The 27964-nt window shown below is 37.3% G+C and overlaps 1 protein-coding gene across 1 annotated transcript in view; it reads left to right on the top strand.

The window, feature by feature from the left end:
• The window catches only part of LOC119814384 (leucine zipper protein 2-like), a 165950-nt gene that overhangs the window by 123809 nt on the left and 14177 nt on the right, over positions 1-27964 (top strand). Inside the window, exons 8-11 of the mRNA XM_042055415.1 lie at positions 13121-13195; positions 18684-18848; positions 23912-23985; positions 26143-26277. Coding sequence (XP_041911349.1) covers positions 13121-13195; positions 18684-18848; positions 23912-23985; positions 26143-26277 — 449 coding nt within the window. The remainder of the gene's footprint in view (positions 1-13120; positions 13196-18683; positions 18849-23911; positions 23986-26142; positions 26278-27964) is intronic.

Genomic DNA, 27964 nt, shown 5'->3' with positions numbered 1-27964 from the left:
TAACTTTGCATCTTGTTACTTTGTAGAAATTATAAGCTATGTAAGTTTTTAATGGAGTCTTTAGGGTTTCTTATGTAAATAAGGTGATTCACATATCACCTAAGAAAAGGGATATCTTTATTAATTTCCTAACCTTTTTATTTCCCTCTCTTATTGCTCTATGCCCTCAGACACAGTGTTAACTAGAGAGAGTAGATACCATTGTCTTGTTCTTGTTCTTGATAGGGATCTGAGTTTGTCTCCATTTAGCATAGTATTGGAGGAAAGCATGTCATATGTGCCTTTATTAGCTTGAGGTATAGTTTTCCTGCCTCTGATGAGGTGATCTTGTGGTACCTGTTTTTGAGTCTGTGTTATGCCAAGGATAGCATACTGTTCTACATTCATTGAACATTCCCTGTGCTTCTGGAGTCAAACCAGCTCGGGTATGATAATGGTCTTTCTGAAAACAGCTTGATTCAGTTTTCTAGTGTGATTTTGAGAACATTTGTCTCTATGTTTATCAGGGAGATCCATCTGAAATTTTCATTTTATTTTCTTTGTCTTATCTGGGTTTAAAATCAAGATAAGACTTCATAAAAAGAGTTTGGGCACCTTGTCCTTTTCTACTTTGTAGATTAATCTGAGTAGTATAGGTGTTAATTTTCTTTGAAGTTATGATGAAATTCTGTGATGACTATCTGGTTCTTGGCTTCATTTTGACTGGGAAACTTAACTTTTTGCTTATTATGGATATATTTGTATCATATTGACACTATTTTGATTTGTTATGTGCATCTTATAACTTGTACGTTTCTCTTAAGTTTTCCAATTTTATGGGATACAGATTTTTCTAAAGATGTCTTTATGATTTTCTGAATTTTGTTGATACCTGTTATAATATTTGCCTTTTTATTTCTATTTTTTTATTTTAGGTCTTCTCTCTCATGGATAACTTGCTTCTGCATTTCTCAGTATTGCTTATTGCTTATCTTTAAAGAACCAACTCATCATTATACTGGATCACTGTATTTTTGTTTGTTTTTATTCATTAATTTGAGCCCCAATTTTCATCATTTCTTCCCATGTATTATTTAGGGTTTAGTTTTCTCTTGGATTTAAAAGCTTGCAAGTGCATCTGCATTATTAACCTGAGAACTCTCAAATTTTCAATAGATTCCAAGAGACTGACATTCATTTTTTAGATGTTTATGTGAGTGATTGTGAACAGACAATGCTAGCTATTTTCCTCACCACTGTAAAGCACCTAAAGAAATAGGCTTGAAGAAAGGAAAGGTTTATCTGACTCCCAGTTTGACAATGAACTCCAGTATGGTGGGGCAAGTGTAGCATCGAGTCAGGGTGCTGCTAATGTTCTGTCTGTAAGCAGGAGGCAGAGAAACTAATGTTCACTCCTCACACCCTAATTTATCTTTTCCATGCGATCTGGGACCCCAGCCCATGGGATTGCACTGCCAACATTGATATCCTTACTGAAAATACATCCCCCGACACACACACACACACACACACACACACACACACCTCCAGAGGTGTGTTTTCTAAGTGATTCTGATTCCTACCAAGATGTCAATTGAGATTAACTGTCATTCAGGGTCTTCATAGTGTGGCGGCCATACGTTCTAGCAGCTGTGATAGACAACATCCAATATCCAGCATTATTTATGCTCATACTTTAAATGACAGGAAGAGAAAAATATAATATTGAGAATTCCTCATGGGAAATTAAGTCATAGGTCTCTTCAAACAACTGGCATTTGAGAAAATGACTTAATACTCTGAGAACTGAGAAGTAAGGGATTTGCAATATGAGCTTTACAATCTTCATTTTCTAAAAACACATCTAGTTACTTTCGTTACCTACTATCAATAATTGACACCATCTTATTGTTTTCTTTTGTTTAGTTTTCACAGATAGCCAAAAAAGAAAAAAAAAAGAAAAAAAAACTATAGCAGTCCTCCAAGCTCTAGATGTCCTTATATTTAACGACTTCATACTATTGAATTTCATTCAACAATTAATATTTAATGCATATAGAATCAGAGGTTCTTGAGAAAATTACGTTATATACAACTACATAAAAGGTGGCATTGTCATAACAGGAAAACCTCCACTCCCTCCCCTCTGCATTCTCACAGTCTAGGGCTCCCATCCCACGGTTAGTCTAGCTCCTGTAAGCAAATCAACCACATTTTGCTTCTATTGGTTTCACTTTGAGACAGTCATGAAGGAATTCAAACCAAAGCGAACTCCGCGGTTTGTTGTTGTTGTGAGTTTCTATTTTCTACTAACAACCATAAAATGAATTTTCAAGGAAAATGTATACCAAGAAGAGTAGGAATCTGACTCACTGGTGTGTGGACAGGGGCCTTGGTATGTGTTGTTGCTTTCAGAAAATTAATCTGTTAAGTAGGAATTTTGAAAGAGTGTTGAGGAAATGCATTCAGAAGAGCTGCTGCTCTGTGCTGGACTCATACAATAAACTAAACCCATTCTCCTGATGGCAGAAAAATATGCACAAATAGAGATGATACTGACATTCAGAAAGGATTCTCATATAAGAAATAAAGTACCTTTTAAAATAACCCAATTGTGTAAATGTACCACATTGTCCTTATTCATTCTTCAAAACAGAAAAAAATAACAATATCTTGAAATCTGCAGGAAAATGGATGGAGCTAGAAAACATCATTTTGAGTGAGGTAACCCAGATTCAGAAAGACAGTTATCACATGCATTCACTCATAAGTGGGTTTTAAACATAAAGCAAAGAAAACCAGCCTACAAATCACAATCCCAGAGAACTTAGACAACAATGAGAACCCTAACAGAGACTTACACAGATCTAATCTACATGGAAAGTAGAAAAAGACAAGATCTCCTGAGTAAACTGGGAGCATGGGGACCTTGAGGGAGAGTTGAATGGGAGGGGAGAGGCAGGGAGAGGAGCAGAGAAAATGTAGAGCTCAATAAAAAACAAATAAAAAAGAGGTAAGAGGATGCTTTGTTTAACTTTTGATTAAAGAAAAAAATTTAAAAAAGTAACCCAATTAACTTAGTCCTGAAATCAATAAAACATTGTGGGTTGTGTCTCCTATGCTAATATGCTAGTCATTAATGCACAAGCCATCAATCCTTGTAACCATTATCCCGGACAGAGCTATTGTCTAATAACTACGAAAGGAGTTCTGCTTTTTCAGGACACTTATGTATAAGTAAATATTGAGTGTTTGTCAGTCTTGTGATTCAGTAGCAAAGAAGGTTTACCTGAGTTGTGAGAAGGTGAGAGACACGTTACGCAGCTCAGCATGTGACTTGGCATCCTGTGTGCTCACCTGCTCTCCCATTGATGAAATGTTTACCAACCATGCCCTGGGTACACAGCACTATTCTGAAAATTATTGACTCAGTGATCAACAAAACAAATGCAACACTCAGTTGTCAATAATACTCCTTTAGTGACAGAGTCAGGCAAAAATCTATCAAGTCTAGAAACAGATAAAGGACAATTGCAGCCAACAGGACAGCATTAAAACAGTCTGTATTGTGGTAGCCATGGAAACTGTTCAAATGGTGGAACACTTTCATATTTGTTGGTGAATAATCATCAATTTATTTATTTCCACTCATCCCCTGGAACACTTTATACCTTCTTGGCACTTAGCTGTCACTTGCCAATAAATGGCAACCCCTTCTATACCATTGGCTTGGTTGCAGTGCCTTGATAACTTGGAAGTGTCTATTTGGAGCAGCTACGTGATGTTCGCTTGTCCTTTGTCTCAAGCCTGGATGGAGTGCTGCTTACTCTTCCATGGAATTTATAAGAGTAGGTAGGATTATTATAAGGCTGCCTTGGAAATATTTCTTATATATTACATAAAAGTACTGAACTTTTCCCAATATACTTCCCCTCTGCCTTTGGGTACACACACAAGCTATGACGTTATTTGGCAATAGTTTATAGAGTTTGATTCACAATGACAGTAAGACCCACTGTTTGTGCTGTCTGTCATATGGCTTCCTTGGTCCAATGCCATGAGAGACTGCAAATGGGAGTTGCCAACATCATGCTAATCTTTCTCAGGCTCAAAATGTGTGCTCTAAACTGTCCAAATTGAATTGGGCTCATTGTCTTTCTCCTGGCTGAATCTATGAGATTCATCAAGTGTGTGGCAAGCCAGCTTCTGAGTGAATGTTCACCAGGATGCTAATTAGAAACTGTCTGACTATTTCTAACAGCCCTGTCTGTTAGAAAACCCTTAGAATTTTCCTGCACCCATGACAATGTTATGTATATTTTTAGATCATGTCTATTCTTTAGCTAATCATTTTATACTTTGAATATTATAATAGTATGAGAAATAGTAAGTAAAATATAAAACATTGCCTTGAAGAACATTATAAGAATACTAAGATTATATTTGTAGTCCAGTAAAGGATATCTATGAGAATTACCTTTTAAAAAATACCTTTAAATTTCCAAGTGTGTGTGTGTGTGTGTGTGTGTGTGTGTGTGTGTGTGTGTGTGTGTGTAGGTTTGAGTAGAGACCCCCCAAAGTCCAGAAGATGCTGTGAGATCTACTGTCGGTGGAGTTTTAGTTGGTTGTATGCCACTTAATGTGAGTGTTAAGAACCAAGTTGAGACCTCTACAAGAGCAGTATTTGCTCTTAAGTACTGCACCATCTCTCCAGCCCCAAAACTACTTTTTCATCAGTGAATGAAAGAGATATAGAAACTAACCAGTCATGGATGAATGCAAGGTGTTTCTCATAATTTGACACAGAAGGACAGATTCACATGCCCTTTTTATTTCAGGTACCCTCAGGTACATAAAAGTTTGCCTCGTTCAACGAACTATAAGGTAGGCTAAAAAATTAAGAATGCACCTAAGTTCAAACATTCTTTTCTTTCTAGCATAGCAAACCATGGCAATTACGCTAGTAAAGACTGAATTCTGGTGCTCAAATTGATCACCAGTCTAATTATATTGTCTCAATATGTAAATAGATGACAAATTGATAGTCCCGATGATGAACGCAGAACTATTGAGGAAGTGCTTAAACATTGTTACATAAATATGAGCCTTTTGCATCACAGCGCTTGAGACTCTGCACAGGAAATGGTCCCCAGGTAGAAGACAGATGCACTTTGAGGGTGTTCTATGTTTTTAGCATCAATAGCTGCTCACACACACAGCTGATTCACAGTTTTTGTGGGAGAAAGACTATTCTAGTACTGCTTACTCTGCCATGTCTAGAAGAAGAAGACCTGAACAGTTTTTCAGTAACATAAATGAACAATGTATTCTTTGAGAATAAGGTTTTTAATTTAAAGAAACTGTTTTATTCCTTTTACCTTAAAATGTAAGAGCCGATTAAAGACTTTGTTTGAATACAATGATTTCTAAGTCTCTGGTGAACCCACACTAAATTAGGTATTAGTTTTTGTTTTGCTTTCTTCCATGAGAATAATACCTTTTGTTCAAGAAACAGTGAATATTTAAGCTTTTTAAACTTAAATATAAATATATTCATACTGCACTACAGAGAGGAAAAAATATACTTTTTTTACTTTGTAGAGGGAAGAAGAGAGAGAGAGAGAGAGAAAGCGAGAGAGAGAGAGAGAAAGAAAGAGTGAAGGAGGGAGCAAGAGAGTAGACCTTTATTGTAGTAATGACCAGCACCTACACATGAGGACTTATCTGCCAAAAGCTCTTCAGCAGTACCTACCCACCAGCACGTGCCCATCAGGACCTACGCACTCACAATAATCTACCTACAAATACTTATCCACTCTTACCTGTCCACCAGCATCTATTCTTCAGTGTGCAACATCTCTGCCATTTCATCTCTAACTATCTACTACTACTTATGCAACAGCACCTGTCCACCAATACCTATCTATTCATGCCTGTTTAGCTGGAACTATACCGGAGTATTTATCTATGTGTATCTGGTCATCAGTATTTATCCATCAGCACCCATTCATTACTCCCTATCCACCAGCACCTATTATCATCATCTGCCTACTGATTACATATATCCTTCAACATCTACTTGTCCATACCTATTTAAGACTCTATTTAACTCTTCCTATCTCCATGTGTCTACCCAACACATCTATTGACTTCTACTCACCCACCAGAACATATCCTACCTCTTAACTAAATATTTTAGCATAATCACAATAGTTGGTCAGAGGGCTGAGGTTGAGTGATTCTTTTAAGAAATCACATCCCAAAGTAATTATGATGTCTCTTTACTGTAATAACAACATTTAGGAAGCAGAGACAGGAAGGTTTTCATGAATTTGAGGCTAGCCTGGACTACATAGTGAGTTTTGAGGCAGTCTGAATATAGACTGAGATCCTCTCTGATAAAAAAGTAGATAATTTATTATATCCTCCTAATTAGAATTGAACTTTTATATCTCATAAGAAATAAATCACTATAAAGCAGACTTTCTTCCTGAGGTCTGGGAATTCATAAATTTCAGGACCTTAAAGATATTTACTCAAGTAAAGTAGCTGATTACATGCTAGTCACTTTTGCATGAGGAAAAGAGATTAAACTCACAAAAATGTGAAGTCAAAAATTGTACCTGTAAACATACTTCTTAAAGGAAAGTCTACTTGGATTTTATAAACTGATCTGTTAAATTTCCTTTAATAGCTCTTACACCAAGCGCAATGCTGAGGTATCTCTGTGTGATTTGAGAACTCATTTTGGCTTCACACATGTATTGGCTAAATCTCTCAGACATGTTCCCAAGTTATTAATGTTGAAAAGAGCAGACAGTGCGTCGAATAATCCAATCACCCCAGTTAAGAGTGACAATAAAATGTCCTTCTGTTAGAGCTTAAACAGAAGAGTGACATTTGTGATTTTGTCCGCTGTACAACTGTCGGGTAAATGTGACTTAGAGATAAAGGTAAAGAAGCGATGCAGTGTGGTGTGAAGTGTGTCCATAGAATCATCAACAAATGCTAGTTTAAGACTAATGAGAAAGGGATGTGTTCTTATATGCTAATGGATGAAGATCATTTGCATAAAACACAATAGTGTGTTTTCATCAATCTATTTGGTCTCTAGTTGGCAATTAAGAGTATCTCTTGGGGCTGGAGCAATAGTTCAGCAGCTAAAAGATCTTGTTCCTCTTCCAGAAGAAGCAGACTCAGTGTCTGAATCTGGTCCAGTCTAGATTTGTTGGCTCAAAGCTGCCTGCAGTTTTAGTAGCAGGGTATCTGCTACCCTCTTCTGGCTTCTTTGGGCATCTACTCACTCATGCTGAACAAACCCAAGCTGGCACATGCACAAACACATAAATTAACAGCCAAAAATTTATTTAAAAAAATCTTAAAACCCTATCTCTCATGGGCTTATAATTCTCCCTCTGAGAAAAGAAAAGTGTAATCATACAATATTCTCTCTGTTATCTATTCTTTCTTGAAACATTTAAAATTACATAGCATATCAGTAAATTTTGAGCATGTAACATTGAATATATGCACTCTATTTAGTCAGGAATTCTATTCATAAAAATCTTCAGTGATTATGAGTACAGCTGTATGTCAGGATACACATAATTCAAATTCTAAATCTGCCTGTATTCAAACTCTACAAAGGTGTGATGTTAAACAAGATATTCATTAATTTTTGTCAGCTTTCCTCATTTTTAAAAGAGAGAACTAACATTATATTGTGTTATTCTGTGAGTTAATTTATGTTCTACTCTCAACTATGAAGGTCTAAGGTTCAGAGAAAAGTGGTGTTAACTTATAAATCAGATTATAAAATTAATGCCATTAGCTTTATTTTAGTTAATCTTCTTCAGAATGTGGTAAGAGAGTTGCTGCTGTTCATGCCCTAAGAAGAAAATTCAGTCTTAGGATCTCTGCACTGTTCCTTTGTTGCTTTGTAGGAAACCACATACACACACAAACACATACACACATACACAAACACACCCAAAACATATATGCACATATACAGAGACACAAAAAAAAACAGAAGCACACACAAAACATATGCACATTTACAGGGACACACACACAAAACACAAACACATACATGCATATGCACAAACTCATGATGTTTGAACTCACACAATATATATTCTAGAATTTATCTTTAGTTTAAGATTAAATACAGACTTAGATTTCATTTTCTTGGCTTCAAAAAAACAAACCAACAAAAAGATTTCTTGTGTAGGATTATAACATTTATTAAAAGTTTATCCTAGGATCTATTACTTGGTTAGCTGTGAATGTTTTATCACTTTCATTAATGAGGATCTTGGTACCAGAAACTGGCAACCAGAATTACTGAAACAAATTTCACAGTGCAGACCAGACAAAAGGATGCAAGTGATGCCCCCTTTATCAGTGGTGCCTCTTTCTGATTCCCCCCCAATCTGACCTTTACATACCACACATGCTAGACATATCACAACACAAGTTACCCTAAACCTAACATGCCTAACGTGTGTTTAGGACTTTATAGTCTTCAATGTTAAAATTATTGTTCCCTATACAGAGTGTAAATCACAAAATACAGAAATCATTTTGCATTGTGCACACTTCAGAGCAGCCTTTTAGAGAAGACAGAAGCAAAACTACTGTTAACTGGAGGACAGAATAGACGTAATTCCACCAACAAGATTTTCAGAAATGTGGATTTATATATTAATGTGTGATGGATTAATCCCTCACAGACTTAGTCATGTGCAAATGCTTTATAGAACAGTTCCATGAACGTTCAGATAAGATGTGTCCATTTGTGCACAGCTGAACTTTAATGCTCTCAACAGAAAAAATCACAGCTTTTGCATAGAACACCAAACTGCTGTTCTTCTTTATTGTGTAGCTGATGTGAAGGTGAATTCTTAAAACAGAACTAACGAAGAAGAAGAAAGAGAAGAGGAGAAGGAGAAGGAGAAGGAGAAGGAGAAGGAGAAGAGAAGAAGAAGAAGAAGAAGAAGAAGAAGAAGAAGAAGAAGAAGAAGAAGAAGAAGAAGAAGAAGAAGAAAGAAGGAAAAAAGAAATGCATCAATGAGAATTCTAGGATAAAAGTCTTCTCAGGGATACTGTCAGCTGGAACTTCAGCATTCTGGGGGGATTGGAAGGGATTGTTTTAGAAAATGAATTAAGAAATGATACCAACTTCAGCTCCCAAACTGTTGCTTCCTTCTCTTTCTTTATTTGAGCACATACAGGATAACAGTGTCTTTACATCCTGTGTAATTCTTTTCTCTCACATCTCCAACTCCTCCCTTGCCCCCATCCTGTCTTCACTACTACTTCTATGGTTAACACACACACACACACACACACACACACACACACACACACACAGAGTCCAGTTAGTTTTGCCCTTATTTGCAAGTATTGAGAGCTGACTATATAGGATTAGAACCTCATCCAGGAAATGAGATCTTTCTCTGACCATCAGTTTTGCAGTTCCTAGAGGAGTGTGCCCTTGAGAAAATGGATGGCTTTGTTATGCTAACTATTTTGTCTTCTTTTATGGTAGCTATTGTTGGAACTTTCTTGTATATGGTGCTCTTTTAAAAACCAGGACAATGTATCGGTACTCTCTTTGTAAGCTTCCCACTTATGAAGCTTGCTCATACTCAGAAAGATCTCAGGAATGGTAAAAAAGAAAAAAAAAAAAAGAAAACTTTGAGGTGGCTAATAGTAATAGTTTCTGAACTGTATGCTCTATTTTATTGTAATTCATTTTATGTTATGAGAGAGTCTAAGTGACTCTCTCAGGCACACTGAGATGTCTTCTCTCTATCAGTTGTTGTTAACACTCAACTCTGGTTTAGCTATTTAAATTAGTAAGGCAGCTTTGATTGTGCATGATTTTTTTCTTCTGTTTTTCTTCTCTCTTCTTTGTTTCAGACTTGGAAAAAATTAATCGTGTCCTAAGTTTTAGCAAATGACTGTATGAGAATGAAAACTTCTCAGTTCAACACTAGGTTTTCTGAAATGGTGTCATTTTTTAATTTATAGTGCATTATATTTTTTCAAGTAACTTTTATAAAGTTAACTTTATTAACTTGTTTATTCTCTGGATCAGCATCCTAACTATTTTGTCTTCTTGTATGGTAGCTATTGTCGGAACTTTCTTGTATATGGTGCTCTTTTAAAAACCAGGACAATGTATCGGTACTCTCTTTGTAAGCTTCCCACTTATGAAGCTTGCTCATACTCAGAAAGATCTCAGGAATGGTAAAAAAGAAAAAAAAGAAAACTTTGAGGTGGCTAATAGTAATAATTTCTGAACTGTATGCTCTATTTTATTGTAATTCATTTTTCTTGTCCAGAAATGAGCATACTAGAATACATTGACTGCTCCTTCATGATGGTCAACAAAGTACCTTTCTCATTAAGTATCAGTATGTTACTTTGTGTTGCTTTTATTTCTTCAATTATTTTACAGATATTTTTATTGTATATAGAAAAAAACTTGAGCTTATAGGGATTAAATACATTGCTCAATGAACTAAAACTAATCATCAGACCCTTTTCTCCATGTCCACTGATGTTGTGATGATGACAAGGCTGGACAATGATCTACAAATGCTGGCATTTCCTCTCAGATGGAGAAAAAGGGAGGTCTTCATAGAGTGAGCCCATTCATTGAACATAATAACACCCATTCAGATGACTGGAGGGCACTGCATTCAAATGCAGTCCTGCAAACCTGCAAGTCACGCATTCCTGTTTCCTACTGCTCTAAACGTACATAACTGTGTGACAGATACAGATAAAGCACTACTGTGTCTCTCCCTCCTACTCGTCTCTTGACTGGTTGTGTTTTATGTAAACACAATTTTATTTAGTTTTTATTTTTTGCATTGGAAATCTTACGCTTCCAGTTCATGATTTGCTTCTTTCATAGTCAGGTTTCTGCTCATCAGAAGAGTCGTCTTGATGATTCTCGTTTATAACAATAGGCTGTACTGAGACACCACCTACATCCTAAGGTAGAAAGTACCAGCCATTTATGGATAGATTACAAGCACATGTAGGATGGAAGGAGTCCAGCGATGTTTGTTGGGTACATATGTAGCTATATTTCCACTGGCCTGTTTTTGCTCAGTTTTTATCTCAGTTTGTATTCTCCATGGGGTGCATAACAAGAGTCGCTCCACCCCAACACTTAGTTTACCGTGTCTTTCTCAAATGCTTTTCTGTATTCCAATGACCACGGAAGGAGTTATAACTGCGAGATCTCATCAGAATCAAGATTATAAACACTCTCTTGATAGGAAGAACCATAAGACACAGAGACAAAAGCATTAATGACTTTCTCAATTTTTTAAAAGATTTTATTTTTTTCTTAAATTCTCTGTAATTCTCTGTAAGTAATTCTTAAATTCTCTGTAAGTAAATTATCTGTACATGGGTATGTGCAAGTAAATGTGGGTTCCCATGTAGGCAAGAAGCAGGTATTGGGTCCCCTGGAGCTATAGGTATGGGGTGTTGTGAAAAACCCCACAACTTAACTTCAATCCTATGAAAGAATAGTAAGTCTTCACCACCAAGCTGTTTCTCCAGTCCAGAGACTTAAGTCATGAAAAGAAGAGGTTAATGCAGATTTCTGCATTCCATATTTCTCTTTTAACCTCATTTTCTTAGTAACATCTGTCACTAAATCATAATAAACATGTGCAGATAGGGAAACATTTTGTCTCTGGCTTTATTTTTTCTTCATTATGTAATCAGTACACACAATCTATTTTTCATATATGTTACAAGGTCATTGTTGTTTATATTGAGACATGATTGAATTATTCCTGATAAGGGATAAGAGGGCAGCATTATTAACACCAACTGAAATAAATACATTTAATTTTTCTTGCTGTTAATATAAACCAACATAAACTGGAAGGAATACGCTCAGAGAATTATAAACTGAAGTCATGTAACTATTATGTGTTTATTGGTAATGAACTTCTCCTAGCATCATGTTCCTCATTAAGTGATGGTTTATGACAGAACCTGTTGTCACCTTCTGCTTGAAGCGTCAACTATTTTGACCAAGATCACATAGCCAAGGAAAGATTAGAATATGCATTTATCTTTTTTCTTTTTATTGAAAATAGATTCTTCTCCCTTACAATACATAATGACCACAGTTTCTTCCCCCTTCACCTCTTCTCTCTTCCAGATCCATTCCCCCTTCTCTTCTTTTTCCCTTCAGAAAAGATCAGGCTTCCAAGAGAAAACAACCAAACACAACAAAACAAGATACAATAAGCAAAGGCAAAAGCCCTCATATCCAGGCTGGACAAGGCAACCCAAAAAGAAGGAAACAGTTCCAAGATCAGGCAAAACAGTCAGAAACACACACACTTCCACTCCCATTCTTCAGTCCTCTGCATATATGTTATGACTGTTAAGCTTGGTGTTTTTGTAGAAAATACATCTTTCAAATATGAAGTCACTGTTACTTTCCCTGAAGAGCCCTGTTGTGACATTTGAAGGAATGAAGAGACTTGGTAGGTTACAGAAACATGGGGTAAAATATCAAGTGTTGCTACTTTAATCTCATTGTAATAGCAACACAAAATTTTGCAGACTAGGCAGCTCATGTAAACCATGTCCACACAGCACTCACAGCTAGACTACCGTTTTCAGGTTCTCCTTGATTCAGTATTTGGGAAATACATTTTCTGCCCTGGTGATTTGGTGAAGGTGCCTTCACACTGAGTGTTTGATATTTATAATTATAAAGAGAGAGAGGAAAAAAAGAGCACTTAAAGCCTTATTATAGTCTCAAATTGTTTTATCACCAAATAAAAAGTTAAACTCAAATGGACAGTCAGACATCAACACAGGAAGCTGTGGAGATAGGCTTCAGTCCCGGACTAACAAATATAACAAAGATTGAGTTAGGCTTTATAAGGTGTTTCGACCCGTAAGACCTTAGTCCTCCTTCATTCAGATCACACCGTTCTCTGCACACATTTCAAATGGCTCTGTAACTTTGTGCTTTTCATCTGAATTGTAAATTCAACTAACAGCCTATACATTCTTTTTTTTATGAAAAACAAATATGTTGAGTATAGTGTTTTCTCAAACGTGCTGCCTTTCCTCTCTGTTATAGGCCCAGCAGCTCACCGAACTGGAGAAGAAGTTAGCTGTTGCCAAACATGAGCTTGAGAAAGCAGCTCTTGACAAAGTAAGTTGCCATCCAGGAGCCAGCATGACTCGGCTTTCAGCCACACCGTGTGTGCTTGCTGCTGCCTGTGGTCGTCCAGAGCAATTCTAGTGTGATGGCTTCCTTGTTCTCATTTTTTCTGCCACAGTCAATTGAGTGAACTCTGCGGCTTTGTTATGCCATTTTTCATTTATCTTACTGGTACATTTATTCCATAACACCGTGGATAGACATACTTAATGTGGAAACCATGCTGTTCTCTGAGAAAAAAAGAAAACGGAAGTAACCATGAGTTTTTAAAAATGTGTCTTAAATGCCCGTGCCTTAGCACTCTTCCTCATGTTCGAGAGCTTAGAAATTGGCACAAGGATATTACATGTGCCAATAATCGAAAATATAGGACTTCATATATATTGTATAGTCATACTTTGGAATACCATTCCAAACATAAAAATTACAAATAAAATAGATTTTGTCTATAAGTAATAACTGTTCAAACAAATGAAAAACTATTTAAAGTATTTATGGAGGTAGAATAAGTGAAAGAACAAATATTAAAATTATGGATTTAATTGTTTTCTGAGAAATATAGTGTACATGACTGTGAAGAACACTTGCATGTATGTGTTTCACCCTCCACTCATTGAATGGATGCAATGCAATAGTCTGTGCTAGTACTGAATATATATGTATTGCATGTATGTTAAGCATGCAATATATATGTAGACATTGAGTACATGCTGCTTCCATATTTATTTGTATTACAAATATTAGTCTATCTCTTTGTAATTTACGCATCACATAGATGAGTTAAGTAGTTAAGAAGACATTTTTTTCATTGAAATTCAGACTGCTGCTAACCTTGTTCATAATATTGTTTTCTACGTAGCCTTGTAATTCTCAAGGTCATTTTGGCTAAACTTAAAGTGTTTTGCCTTCTGAAAAGAACTTTCTATACTTGTGATCATGATTAGTAATAATTTTATAGATAATACTGAAGAAGGACACCAGTGCATTTGTGAACTTTTTTTCAATAATTCATTATATGCACTCAGAGAATCTGTAAAGAAAGGAGGCTGCCCCTTAATTACCAGAACTAAACTGTGGGCATTTCATTATGGAACAGATAGGAGAGAGACCATGTGGGATTGGTTCCCTTCGAAGATCTTCAGGTTTTACATTTTAGGAAACCCAATACTGTATGGATGCTTTGATACTGTGCCGTACACTTTGCACTGTATGGTAAGTTTCAGACCAGGCTAAATTTTTAATGCTTAGGAATGCTCTGTTGTGATCCAAACATCTTCACAGCTGACAGACAGAGTGTGTAGACTGTGTCATAACAGAGAAATTAGGAAGAACGTATCCTGAATATTAATGGTGTTCCTTTGTAAGATTTGGAGTCCTGAGACAAATTAAATATTCATAGAAGTAAGTAGTTATCTCACCAACCTTAGTCCTTTGGAATTACCATTTATTAAAATATCCAAGATATTAACATTTAATAGTCCAGGGCAGCCTGACTTCTATTCTTTGAGGTAGAACAGGCATATTTTATTTTACTAAAAAATAGTTTTATAAAAAATTTAATTTCAAGGTTTTTCCAGGGATATTCACCTCATCTCTTCCAACTCCTGTTCTGTCACTTTTTACAAAGGACATGGGATTTTTGTAGATTTAGTGGAATTAGAAAACCAAGAGGAACATTCAATCTTAAGTTTTCCTAGCTCACATTAAAAAAAAAATCTGTCTTTGTTGCCACTGTCTAAAAAATGTATTAAATCCTAAGAAGACATTGAGTCTTCAAGGTCCTGAGGCAATCTCCCAATTTCTAAGACTATCATTTCTGGCCATTAAATTGTTCTTTCTAAAATAGTCTTCCTGATCTGACATGATATAATTACTTAACTGATAATTATTATTGGATTTTAAAATAGCTGTTGTGAGATGTTATTATGTTGGACATTACAGGAATAAAAAAAAGTATGAGACACAGTCTTTGTTCTGATATCAAATATAATGGACCAATCAGGAAATAATACTTTCTGGTTCACAAGACAATAGAATAATAGAGAATTAATCTTGCATTGCAAGTACTTGTGGATAACACCAAATTCCAGAGCCACAGCGCACTCTACTGGTTGGAAATGGCCTAGGGACAGAACTCCAGGCTATGGCAGAGTTGTTTCTTCACCTTTAGTGCCATGCGCTTGTTTCACTACCCATCTCTCTCATGTGCACCACTGTGCAGTGAGCCCATACCTGCCACAGCATGCTCTAGTCTGGGAGCTGTGGCTAGAGAGTCTCCAGGGACTCTCCTCCTATATTTAGGTGATGACTTTTGTTGACAGGCAATGTTCAAATCTCCCTGGTGTTACAATTCATAGCCATACCACTGAGAGCTGAGGGGTAACCGGATTGTTATATATATAACTAGTCTGACAGGAATTCTGCCTGCCATGTAGGAAATACCCAGAAAGCTTATCCGTTAGTATTATTAGTGAATGAGATAAGATTGCTTTTCTATGAAGAGCAGTTTGTCTTTAAACTTCATAATTCCGTCACCTCTTTTTTGGTACATACAACTATAAAAAAAACTTTTTACATTATTAGAGATTGATTTTAACAAATATCAAGCAAGATGAATATGAAATTTACAAACTAGCTCGAGATTCAGGTGGAAAGGTTATCTCAGTCTATAATGGAAAAAAAACTACAGTTTAAAGTAAATGTCCTTCACCTCTCTCTGTTGCTTCTATATGAGACTGTTTTATACAGTGTGCATGTTTTCCTTTTAGATAATATTTTTTCTCATGCTCAAATAACCTTAACTATCACGTAAATAACTATGAGAACGTCTTCACACCCCAAATTTGTTCTCAATGTTATTTCTAATGAATGAAGTGTGAGTTTATTATACCAAAATAATCAAAAGAATCTCAAGATCTATGAGTAAATTCTGAGCTTCCAGAAAGCTATTATTTATTGAGCTACAACTGGAGTATACTAAAAAATGAGGGCATTTTAGCTAGAGAATTTACCACTTCAAGAGTGGAGGGAAAAACGAATGAGAAATATAGTTCAGGGCTAGGAAGGAAAGGGTAAATCAAGAGTTATCTGGAAAAAAAAAGATTAGTTCTTCAGATCCAGAGGAAAGCATGCTATACATGTTGTTTCATACATCAGTAAAGAATGTCTGGTTGTAGTGAACTTTAAAGTAAATAGTCGCCTGAATTTCCAGTATAGACAGCCCTAGAAGTATAATGATGACAGACTTTGTCCCTGGGCCTGTGTAAACACAAGACTGGTAGCATTAGAAACAAGCTTGTTCAGTTAGAAGCATGCTCTTGGGGTGGTTGGAAAACAATGGCACTGATTCTGGTGACAAATCTCACACCATGGTCCCTGATAGTATCTATCTAGACTAGCAACAAAGAAATGCACCAAAACATATGACAGGAGATCCTGGTGCAGGTTACAATCACAAGAAAGAACACAGGAAAAAATGATAAGAACAGCCTGAGCCAGAATACAAATCTCTCTATATATACCCCTTTAATGGCTAAAGACAAAGAGTTGATTATATTGACCTGGAGATTTCCTGATGAGGTCTGGGGCTCATGTTACACCAAATATAAAGCAAAATTCAATATATGTGCATTGTCTTTCACAATATGACGGAGCATTTAAAACCACCACTTCATGGCTGTTCATGAGTTTTAGCATCTGAGTTGAGTTATTGCTCTGACGTAGAGATGGATGTACCTAATCTGTTAGATGGATGGTGTGAACAGTACAAAAGAAAAAGAATCGTGCAAACAGGAGATAATGTTGCTCTCTGGGAGTTCTCAGTATCGAAACCCTTCATTATAGGTTTTCACCTCTATATTTATACCCATCTCATACTGATAATTAAGTCAGTCCCATGCCAAAAACCACATAATCTTTAATATGCCCAACACTGTTCAAAAGTCCAAAGGCCAATGGCCATCTTCCATTTTAAGACTGATTTTTTTTAAAATTATGAGTGTAGGCATGGTGGGTTGGGGTATTTTATATATAAGCACAGTGTGACAGAAGACAGGGTTGGATGTGCTGATGCTGGGAACCAAGCTCCAGTCCTGGACGGGAAGAGTGTTTACTGCTAACTGCTGAGCCATCTCTCCAGCCTTAAAAAGATGCCATGGAAATCCTCTGTGTGGGGCACTCTCTTCTCAAATGGTTTTACACTGTTCTCCCTGGAACCTTCTGTGAGTGAGGGTTTAGCCTAAATGTCCCTTCCTATTGTCCTCATGTAGAGTGTGCAATCCCACCTTAACTGTACCAATATTGTTATCAGCTACATGCAGTTTATTGGTATCTGTCCCATACCACCCCCTTTTACTCCACTCAGATGTGTCTTCTCCGTGAGCTACCTACATGTCACATCCTTCTGCTCCAGTCTCTGCCTTGAAGACCTGTTATAAACCTCACTAAGCACAATGAATAACATCCCTCCCGCAGTCTGATTGTTATGCCCTCTTGACATGCTCTCCATCAAACCAGTCAGTCCACTGCTTTTAATTCATCACTCTGCTCATTTCATTGTCAGGGAATTTGCCAGGATGTAGCATATGTAACCTCTTAACCAATGTCTGATACAATCCTTCTCACCCTCTGAGGCCTCCTGAGCCAAGGTTCACGGTTCTCAGTTCTACTGGAATACTGATCCTCTGTACTCCCACCAGAATCACCTACCAAATACTGCTTCCAGTTTCTTAGAATAATCTTGCCTGACATTTCAAACTGTTCCATATCCTCTTGTAAACCAAAGACTTACAGACAACATGATCAGGTCTACAGCAGCAAGAGACCCATATCTTGTTATCAGTTTTCTGCATTAGTTATCTTTCTCAACAATGCAAACAAATACCTGGTGAAAAGCCTCTTAAAGATGGAAGGACTTAGTCTAGTTTAAGATTCGAAGGGTTCCATGGGTATCCAAACTGTTGACAATGTGAAATGACACCATGAATACCAATATATTGGACCACATTCATAGTTCATGACAATGCCTGAGACACTCCTGTGTCATCCTAGGAGAGAATACATGGTAGCAGGAATGGCTCTCGGATGCAGCAGCAGTAGCTTGGGATGCTTGATCAAATCTCACCAAATTGGGTAGCTGAAAGAGATGAAGGAAGTGGGAAGAGATAAAAGGAGAGAAAGCAAGAGTGGAAAGCAAGAGACTAAGCAGAGATCGAAAATCAAGTCAGAAGTATGCTCATGCTATTTCCACTTAAGGCCTGTTGCCCAGTGTTCCATTCCCTCATCCTAGGTTCCACAGCCTTAACTGTGCCTGCTGGGCAGAGGTGTTCAAGTAGAGAAGCTACTGTAGGCATCATATTGAAGCAGAGCAAGAAATTTCGTTTGAAAACCTGTCTTTCTTTGTATGGGGGGTATTGTAAGACCAATATGGGAATGGTAACAAGAACCATAGGTAAAAATATTAATTTCCCCTTGCTCTCAGGAATCACAGATGAAAGCAATGAAAGAGACTGTACAACTCTGCTTGACGTCGGTTTTCCGTGATCAGCCTCCTCCTCTCAGTCTCTTCCCATCAAATCCATCACAGACATTGCATCCACCCAGGACAATTGCTTCCACGATTCCAGATTCGAGGACAAAAAGCGAGGTACATTTTTTTCCATGTGTTAGCAGTAATGACTATTAATGTATGGTCTTTAGACTTCATGTGTATACTCAACACACTGGACCCATGTAGGACAACCAATTCACTGAATGGTTATTAGGCAGCTCTCAGTAGAGAGTAGCTCAGTCTGCAGTTCCCATGACCACACAGGGAAGGCTGTCAGAAAGCAATGGTTTATTCAAAAAGCTTGGTTCGTAATCAGGAAATTTAAATTGTTTTCATTACAACAACAAAAACAAAAAAAATGAGTCATTATTAATTTAAAACAAGTATTTGCATTACATTCTCATAAACAACACAGCTAGGAGCCTTCTTTAGAGCCTTAAACTACATCATCACAGAATACACACATTAAAAGTAAGTATATCTCATTCAGTCCATGAGAATCATTTTACAGTATGTAAAAAGTTCTAATATAAAGGAATTCATGACATAGTTTGTCAGTTAGATCATTTGTATTGGCTCCCATTCTTTTTTTTAAATTTATATCTTAAGGAATTTTAATGTGTCTCCATGTTTCAGAGCAACTGGTTTGAAAGTTGTCTTAACAAAGTGCCCAACAATTAATTATCATCAGAGGTTCATTGGCTTCCTCCCCACTTTGTTTTGGTCTCTAAAAAAACAGCTTGGTGTGGTCTATATGTAAATAAACTCAGACAGCCTGAAAGAGCTTTTGGAGAAAGTTTTCTTTCAGGCTGTGCTCTTGAAGGAACATCCTCCCTTGTCGTTTGCAGTTAGGATGTATGTGATGCACCGCAGCCTGACTTAAGACATGCAAGGCTGTACAGGTAAGGTCTAAGACTTGAGCAACAGGAATATTGCATGAGCACTGTGTCATACTACAAATGAACTCAGTTCCTGTCTATTTCTTATTCTCCTTACTCTAGCATTGCTACTTGTGATTGTGGGCATAAAAGATTTAGTAGTTTATGTAATCTCATGATATAGTAACATATTGTCCTGTAAGAAATTCATGAAATTGTATTTCCAATGTTTCTTTTTATCACCTTTGCTCTTATTGTGTGCTGAAGAATATGTATAATTTCAAAGTAAGTGTTTTCCATATATTTTTCCTGTTCTACTCGTGAAAATTCTAGCTTTGAAATATTGGATTATTTATATCCCAAACAATACAAGCACATGAAACTGTACTGTTCTATGTTCATCAGCAAATTTCTTAAAATGGCCAAAAACACACTCCCTACAAAATGTAATATTGATGAGTAAGCCGTGGCCTCTTTGCTCTAGTATTATGACTGTAACAGACACAAATGTCATCTAAAACTGGTGGCTTCCAGCCAAGTATCCCTCCATTCCGGGAGCACGTGACTTTTGTCTCCAATGCAAACTATATTGCTAAAATGAATTATTAGAACTAAGTTTTTATGACCTTGGATATATTGAGGAAGTTACTAAGGGTTTACTTTTATTGATTTTCTAGGACTAAATGTATTTCTTGTTATTGAAATTAATAAATATTTATTATCTGTCATGGTTTATCACAGAACAGAGCAAGGAGGATTTACCCAAGCAGTATGTAGATTGCTTATTTTTCAAAAACCAATAATAAAAAATTCAATTGTTTAAGATGAGTTTCAATAAATCTAGGGTAATGTAATGAGTAGTATTGTGTTTTAGAGATTAGCATTAAAAGCTCGTCTAATGTTTATGTTTCATCTGTATTCTTCATCTTTTGAATACTGGCAGAAATTGTGTTTTATTTGTGCTCAGGGCATAATTTCTATCCAGGCCCCAGCAGTTAATAGTGTTCTTAGTCCTGAATCATATAACATGGTGTAGTGTATATGAGAAAATCAAGCTCATCAGTCATGAATGACTCTTTCTCTATAAAATAAAAGTAACATGCTTTGTGTATGAAGGCAGAGACTGAACACAGGACCGTGCACAAGCTAGGTGAATGTTCTCCCATCGATCTACAGTCTCAGTCCGCACATAGATTGTTTGTTGTTTATTTTTTTCAGGCAAGCTTCAAACAAAAGGCTTAAATTAGTACATTGAACTGGTTAACTATTAGAGAGAGTTTGTTGTAGCCCATGAAGAAGTATGCCTGACACAGGTGTCTAAGAGTCACTCTGCTCTGTCACTTTGGAATCCTGTCTTCTTGGAGGGTCCGAAACAGCTATAGCAATATGAAGCAGTTAAAATAAGGTTCTGTTTTCCATTCTGCTGCTTCAATTTTCATTGAAAAATAATGTACAAAATAATGTCTTTCATTCTGATGTTTCCATACATGTAAGTCTTTGTACATTGTTAAATAATCACACATTATAGCCTTCCTTTCCCCTTCCCTCATCCTGGTAGTCATCCTTCTCCATATATCCTTTACCCATTTATCTCTGTATTTATAATTTTAATCTATATATCTGCATCATTATCTATCTAGCTATCTGCCAACACCAATCTATTATCTATAAGACATCTATCTATCTAATCTATCATATAATACTCCATCATTATCTATACAATATTTAAGGGGACAATGTGCTATTTTTTTCTTGCTGGGTCTGGCTTATATTGTTTAACACAATGAGATACAGTTTTACACATTTTCCTGATGATAATATAATCCTGTTTTCTGTGTCTCAGTGACACTCATTGTGTTTAGGTACCACATATTCTTTTGATGTTTATCTGTTGATTGGCATTTAATTTAGTATCATATCCTGACTATGGTTCCATAATTGAATGTGATGCTCTTGCATCCTGTAGTATGTGGACATCATGGCATGCATCTCTGTGGTATTTAGACACAGAGTACTTGTGGCATATACCAGAAGAGTTGTGCTGGCTTCAACTTCTTGAAAATTTTCATTATTATCTTCCTACATTGACTGTATATATCATAATTCTTACCAGCAAGGAATAAATATGCTTTCTTTATATTCTTACCAGTGTTGGTTGTTTAATTCCTGGATTATAGTTGTTCTGACTGAGATGGACTCCCTATCTACCTTTAAAAATATTTTAAACATGACTACCTCTTACTTTTCTGTTTGGTTCATCTGTTTGTTTATTTTTGAAGATTAATTTGTTGGATTCTTTATATATTTTAGATTTTAATCCCGTGTTAAATAGATGTCCATCCGGGACTTTCTCTCATTCTGTCAGCTATCTCATTACCCTGTTAATTGCTTTCTTTGCTGAACAGAAACACTTCTATTTCATGCAGTTGTCAAGAATCTGTCTTGAAATGTTTTCCCATGACAGATTTGAAGCATTAGGTCTTACACTAAGCTTATTGTTCCATTTGGAGAAGGGACGTGGCCTCATTCTTGTTCATGCTAATATCCGTTTTTCTCAGCACAAGGTTCGAAAAGGCTGATTTTTCTCTAATGTGTAGTTTTTGATACCTTTATTGGAAACAAACTGCTTGTCACTGTATGGGTTTATTTTCAGGCCTTCATTTCCCTTCCATTGTTCTACTCTCCTGTTTTGGTGCCAGTGCTGTGCTGATTTCATATATAGTTCTGCAGAACAGTTTGAATAAGGTCTTGTTTATCTTCAGTAGTTCTTCCTTTGCTCAGTATTGTGTGAGCTATTTGGAATTACCTAACCTTGTATGTTAATTGGAGCATTTTCTCCTGGTTTTGGCATCAAGTTTTCATCAGGCTGCCTTCAACCCGTCAGTCATTTCACTTCCAGTAACACTGCGGTTTAAGCAGTGTTAGTTCTGCCGATCCTGGACCATGGGAGCACTCTGTGCCCTCCAGTGCCATCCTCCATTCTTCCTTCAGTCTCTCAGTTTCCATTTTAGAGTTCTTCCCTCTTGGCTATATCTATGCCTCGCTATTTTATTTTTCTCTTGCAACATTTATGGATGTGATTTTCTTCCCAGTTTTTTCTCAGCTTTTTGAAATCTTCCTCGGCAGTGTTTTGTGGGGCTCTCCATGGAATTTGTGAGACATATCTAAAATAACCATTTAAGCCTGCATAGAGAAAAAGACAAAAATAGCTCAAATGGCAACATTTGATATTATTTTATTCCTCCTAGAAGGTTCATGATATAAACCTTCTGCTTCTATCCAAGCGCATTAGTATGTGTGTGCAATATGTGCATACATTGTGTACATGTGTTATATATGTTTACATATTTTAAAGCCATGTGTTTGTTTCACTACTACAGGCTTATAAGTTTACTGGAGAAAATTTGTAAAATAATTCAAATGCTTTCACCTGTACTGTAGTGTGCCTGCTCTGTGAGCCATCAGTCCCACAGCTCATGCCTGCTGTACAGTGTTCCTGTCACCTGTACTGTAGCGTGCCTGATCTATGAGCCATGCCACTCTACAATGTTCCTGTCACCTACACTGTAGTGTGCCTGATCTATGAGCCATGCCACTCTACAATGTTCCTGTCACCTACACTGTAGTGTGCCTGATCTATGAGCCATGCCACTCTACAATGTTCCTGTCACCTATACTGTAGTGTGCCTGATCTATGAGCCATGCCCACTCTACAATGTTCCTGTCACCTACACTCTACACTGTAGTGTGCCTGTTCTGTGGGCCATGCCTGCTCAAAATGTTCCTGTCTCTTGTACTGTAGTGTGCCTGTTCTGTGAGCCATGCCACTCTACAATGTTCCTGTCACCTACACTGTAGTGTGGCTGTTCTGTGGGCCATGCCTGCTCAAACTGTTCCTGTCACCTGTACTGTAGAGTACCTGATCTGTGAGCCATGCCTGCTCTACAATGTTCCTGTCACCTGTACTTTGCATACCTGTTCTGTGAGCCATGCCCACTCTACAATGTTCCTGTCACCTGTACTGTAGCATGCCTGATCTATGAGCCATGCCCACTCTACAATGTTCCTGTTACCTGTATTTTGCATGCCTGTTCTGTGAGCCATGCCTGCTCTACAATGTTCCTGTCACCTGTCTGGTAGCATTCCTGCTCTACCATGATCCTCCCACCGGTGTTTCTCCTAAGCAGATGCAGTTATATTTTCTTATTCTCCATTATTGCATCATCCACCGTTGTTAATATGATTCTCTCAAATGTGAGAGCTTTTTGTTAACCTTCTCAGAAGGATGTTTTTATGGCACCTCTGACAGCAGAGGTCTATTGGCTCCCACCATGGTCTGTCTTGTCCTCAGAAAGGTGACTAAGCTTATCGTATTGACTAGCCTGGCATGGCGTTTTCAGAGAATTAACTTGAAATGGAATTTAATGTGTGTCCATTTTCTTAGTTGACAAAGAAAATATTCTTCATTCAACTAGATTGCTTTCTACACATACATGATGAGTGTGCTAGACTCTCTAGATAGCATTTGAAGGTACATGGATTTGCATAAGGCAGATCACCAAGCCTTGAATGGTTTTAATTTTTAAATTTAATTTTAGTGTTTAGAATCCCATGATCTGAATGTCTTTGATTAAAGATTAAGGTTATTATTGGTTCCAAATGTGTCTGGGAGAATGTTTTTTTAATCTCTAGCCACTTGTTTTGTAGTTAACAGTGTTTGAATAGAAAGGCAAGTGCAAAATTGTAAACTAGGAAATGTCTCTTCCATTTTGTACAAAGTAAACAAACTGGAGTGAGAAGAAACAAAGCATGGGAGCTGATTTCTTTGTTCTTGTAACAAGTCACGGCACCTTGGCTAGGGTATAAAAAATGGCAATTGGACTCCAAGTATGCTGATAAAGAAAACTTGTGTAAACTGGCAGTTAAAGGTGTACAGAGTTCGATCAAACCAGACTCTTTGAATGTGGGTGACAGTGGAGGCTGACTGAGAAGACAAGGACAATGGTGCTGGGCTTTGATTCTACTGCATGGACGGGCTCTGTGGGAGCCTTGTCAGTTTGGATGCTCACCTTCCTGGACCTGGGGAGAATTGGGAGGACCTTGGATTTCCCATAGTGTAGGAAACCCTGACTGCTCTTTGGCCTGGAAAGGGAGGAAGTAGGGATGTGGGTGAAGGGGAGGGGAGGGGAGGGGACGAGGGGAGGAGATGGAAATTTTTTAATAATAATAATATGGAAAAAAGGTGTACAGAATTGAGACCAAAGTGGGTCTCAGAGTTTCCATCCACAGATGGCATAAACTGTAACAGAGAATGAAATGAAATTTAATGAAATGAAATGAAATTTAAATGAAAGCCAACCAGCGTGTTTCCCATATGCTACTAAACCGTGAAAATAGCTATGTTTTTATAATATTAGGTCTTTCAGGTCTGTGCACAAAAACACAAGGAAAGCCACGACCAAGTTTGTAAAGCTGTTGTGGAAATACAGTGAAAAGATTCAACATTTAGTAGTATGGATCCCTGGGAACGTGGGCAATAGAATCATGGAGTAAAAGCATTAACTAAAAAGCCCTGGGAGAGGGCTCTGCCATTAAGAGCATTCACTGCTCTTGCAGAGGACCTGAATTCACTCTGCAAAAGCCATGTCAGATAGCCCACAAGCAATTTTAGCTCCACAGAATCTTACCTTCACACAAGAGAAACATGCATAAAAAGAAAAATGCAACAAATACTCAACAATCAAGTTCTTAACAAGGTCTCGCTCATTTTTCAAAATAGCCATTAACTGCCTCAAAATAGTTCTTCAGCTGTCCCACTGTGAGGACACAATGAATTGACTCACAAAATGGTAACATTACTTTTAGCAAGACAGTGAAGCAAAACAAAGAAAATTTCTTTACCATTAGAGGTCGCCATAGCAACACTATAAACAAAAACAAATAAATGAAACACACATATACTAGACTGGGAAAATGCTGAAATTGTGTTAAGGGCACCCATGGTTTAATCCACCCCCAGAATATATAATTTTGTTGATCCTGGCCTTTCTACGTACAGCTCACAATCTTGGTGTCTGTTATATTAACATGGGTGAAAGTCATAGTCCTGAGAGCTCCACAAATGCAAGAGGATGGCATGCTAATTTGTAAAATATAATTCTTTATTATTTGGAAATTTCACATCATACACTCCAATCCCACTCACCTCTCAGTCCATCCATATACACCCCTCACCCACACAGAATGCCCCCCAAATTAATTAAAAACAAAATAAGCAACACAAAAAGAAGGCCTTGTTCCTCCATATTTCCAACACCCCTTCATTTATCCTACTGGCATCTGGAGCTGCAGTGTGTCAGATAGTATGTACCTCCCCTTGTCCAATCAGCCCCACCCACAAAATGCCCATTGCAATGACTTATTTGTCTGGCTCAAGGCCTCTGGTTTTGGGCACACCATCATCACTGGGCCCTCACTGAAACTCCTCTCAAGTATCCTGTTGTTGCTTAAAGTCATGGAGATCTTGTGGTCATCAGTCCAAAGGACCAGTCCTCACATGCACTCCAGCAGGTCACAGATGAGGCAGCTGCTAGGGTGAGACAGCCCATGATCCAGAATGTGTGTCTGGGTGGTAGATTGCTGATCAGGTCAGTTGAGCCACTAGGACTACCTACCTCAGGCCCAGAAGCAGAGCTAGCTCTCCTCCTACACCGATACCATTAGGTTAGCTCTCCTATGCCTGTAGTAAGGGATATGGCCATCTTTCCTGAGTGCCAGGGTCAGCTTTCCCATGGGGGATGATGGAAGAGTGTCTCTATCTTTCCTTCTACAATGTCCAGTGAGGGGCAGGGCCAACTGTCTCAGAGCCAATGAGAGTCAGGGCAGCACAGCAAGGCCCTTGGATTTCAATATGGTCATCCTATTTTGTTTTTTATTACCAAAGTCATTTATGCTCCAAGGATCTAAGCAGGAGTTTCCTGGAATCTGATCAAAAACAGCATACTTCTTGGTGCCCAGCATCTTAGTAAACATGGGTTTTTAATTACGTTCCTATCTGCCAAAAGTCTTTGGCAAAGGGGCTATTAAGAATAATCAGTACCGTGTACCTGCAAACATCACAGACCAAGTTTCTCACACTGGATCATATTTTCAAATTACTGGGTATTTCAAAAATGCCCAGTTTGACTATTAACACTCTAGATTCCAATGTAATGCAGGACACAAGCAAGTTTGGGGGTCACTTGAAATGCCTAAAATACAGTCCAGACTAAAAGTTTAAAAAAAATGGCCTGTGGAATTAGGAAAGGATTCAATACCAATATAATCACATACCTTCTTCTACTCCACTGCTGATAGAAGATTTCTTATATGACCCCATCGATGTGGTATGTCTTAGACATTTTTCTTTCTATGTGATATGCTCACTAGTTAACCACTTAGTTATACCTCACACCCACCGCCCTTGCATGCAGACATATGTAATACATCCACACCTACTATGAGGATAAAAATGAAGAAATAAATATACATATTTTTATGAAAAAATCAAAATGATATAGGAGACATGAGAAAATTTATTTTTCCCTATCTTTTTTATTGAGCTCTACATTTTTCTCTGCTTCTCTCCCTGCCTCTCCCCTCCCCTTCAACCCTCTCCCAAGGTCCCCATGCTCCAAATTTACTCAGTAGAAATAGACAAGATCTCTTAAAATTATTTATATTATATTTTGAGCATGTGAGGTCATAATGCCTTGTTTGATGACTGCCCCCTGATCTGTCCCTACTCTGTCAATTAATATATATATTGGCATGTATCACATGTTACAATCAAAACATATATATTGGGATTCTGGACATAGCTTAATGGTAGAGAACATGCCTAGAATTTTCAAAACCATGTGTTTAGTCCACAATACCACAAAAAGATGGTTATATAAATGTATATATTATGTATAAATATATAAAAATATGTACAGAGAATAAATTATAGAATACATATTTGAAACAGGGAGTATAAGGAGAGACCACTGGGTCACCTTGTTTGTGACACAGATGCAGTGGTGTGCTGTTCAGAGCAGTACACATCTAAATCTTCATAAATATTCTTTCTTGGTAGAAAAGTTGAGGAAGGTATGGATCATGATGACTTGGGAATCTTGAAATATTTCAGAGAGTTTGTCAGCAGCCAAAGCCTAGAAGCCATTTAATCCTTCTAAAATTAAATTGGAACAAAACATTATTGGTGAAAATATTGCCTTCAGTACTTCTCAGAAGTCAGGTAATATTCAGAGAAAAATCTTGTTACCATGTTCAAAGAAGACAGTGTCTCCTTTA

This window comes from Arvicola amphibius, chromosome 1, assembly GCF_903992535.2.
Source record: "Arvicola amphibius chromosome 1, mArvAmp1.2, whole genome shotgun sequence".
Taxonomy (NCBI): Eukaryota; Metazoa; Chordata; class Mammalia; order Rodentia; family Cricetidae; genus Arvicola; species Arvicola amphibius.
This window is presented reverse-complemented; position numbering and strand designations above follow the sequence as displayed.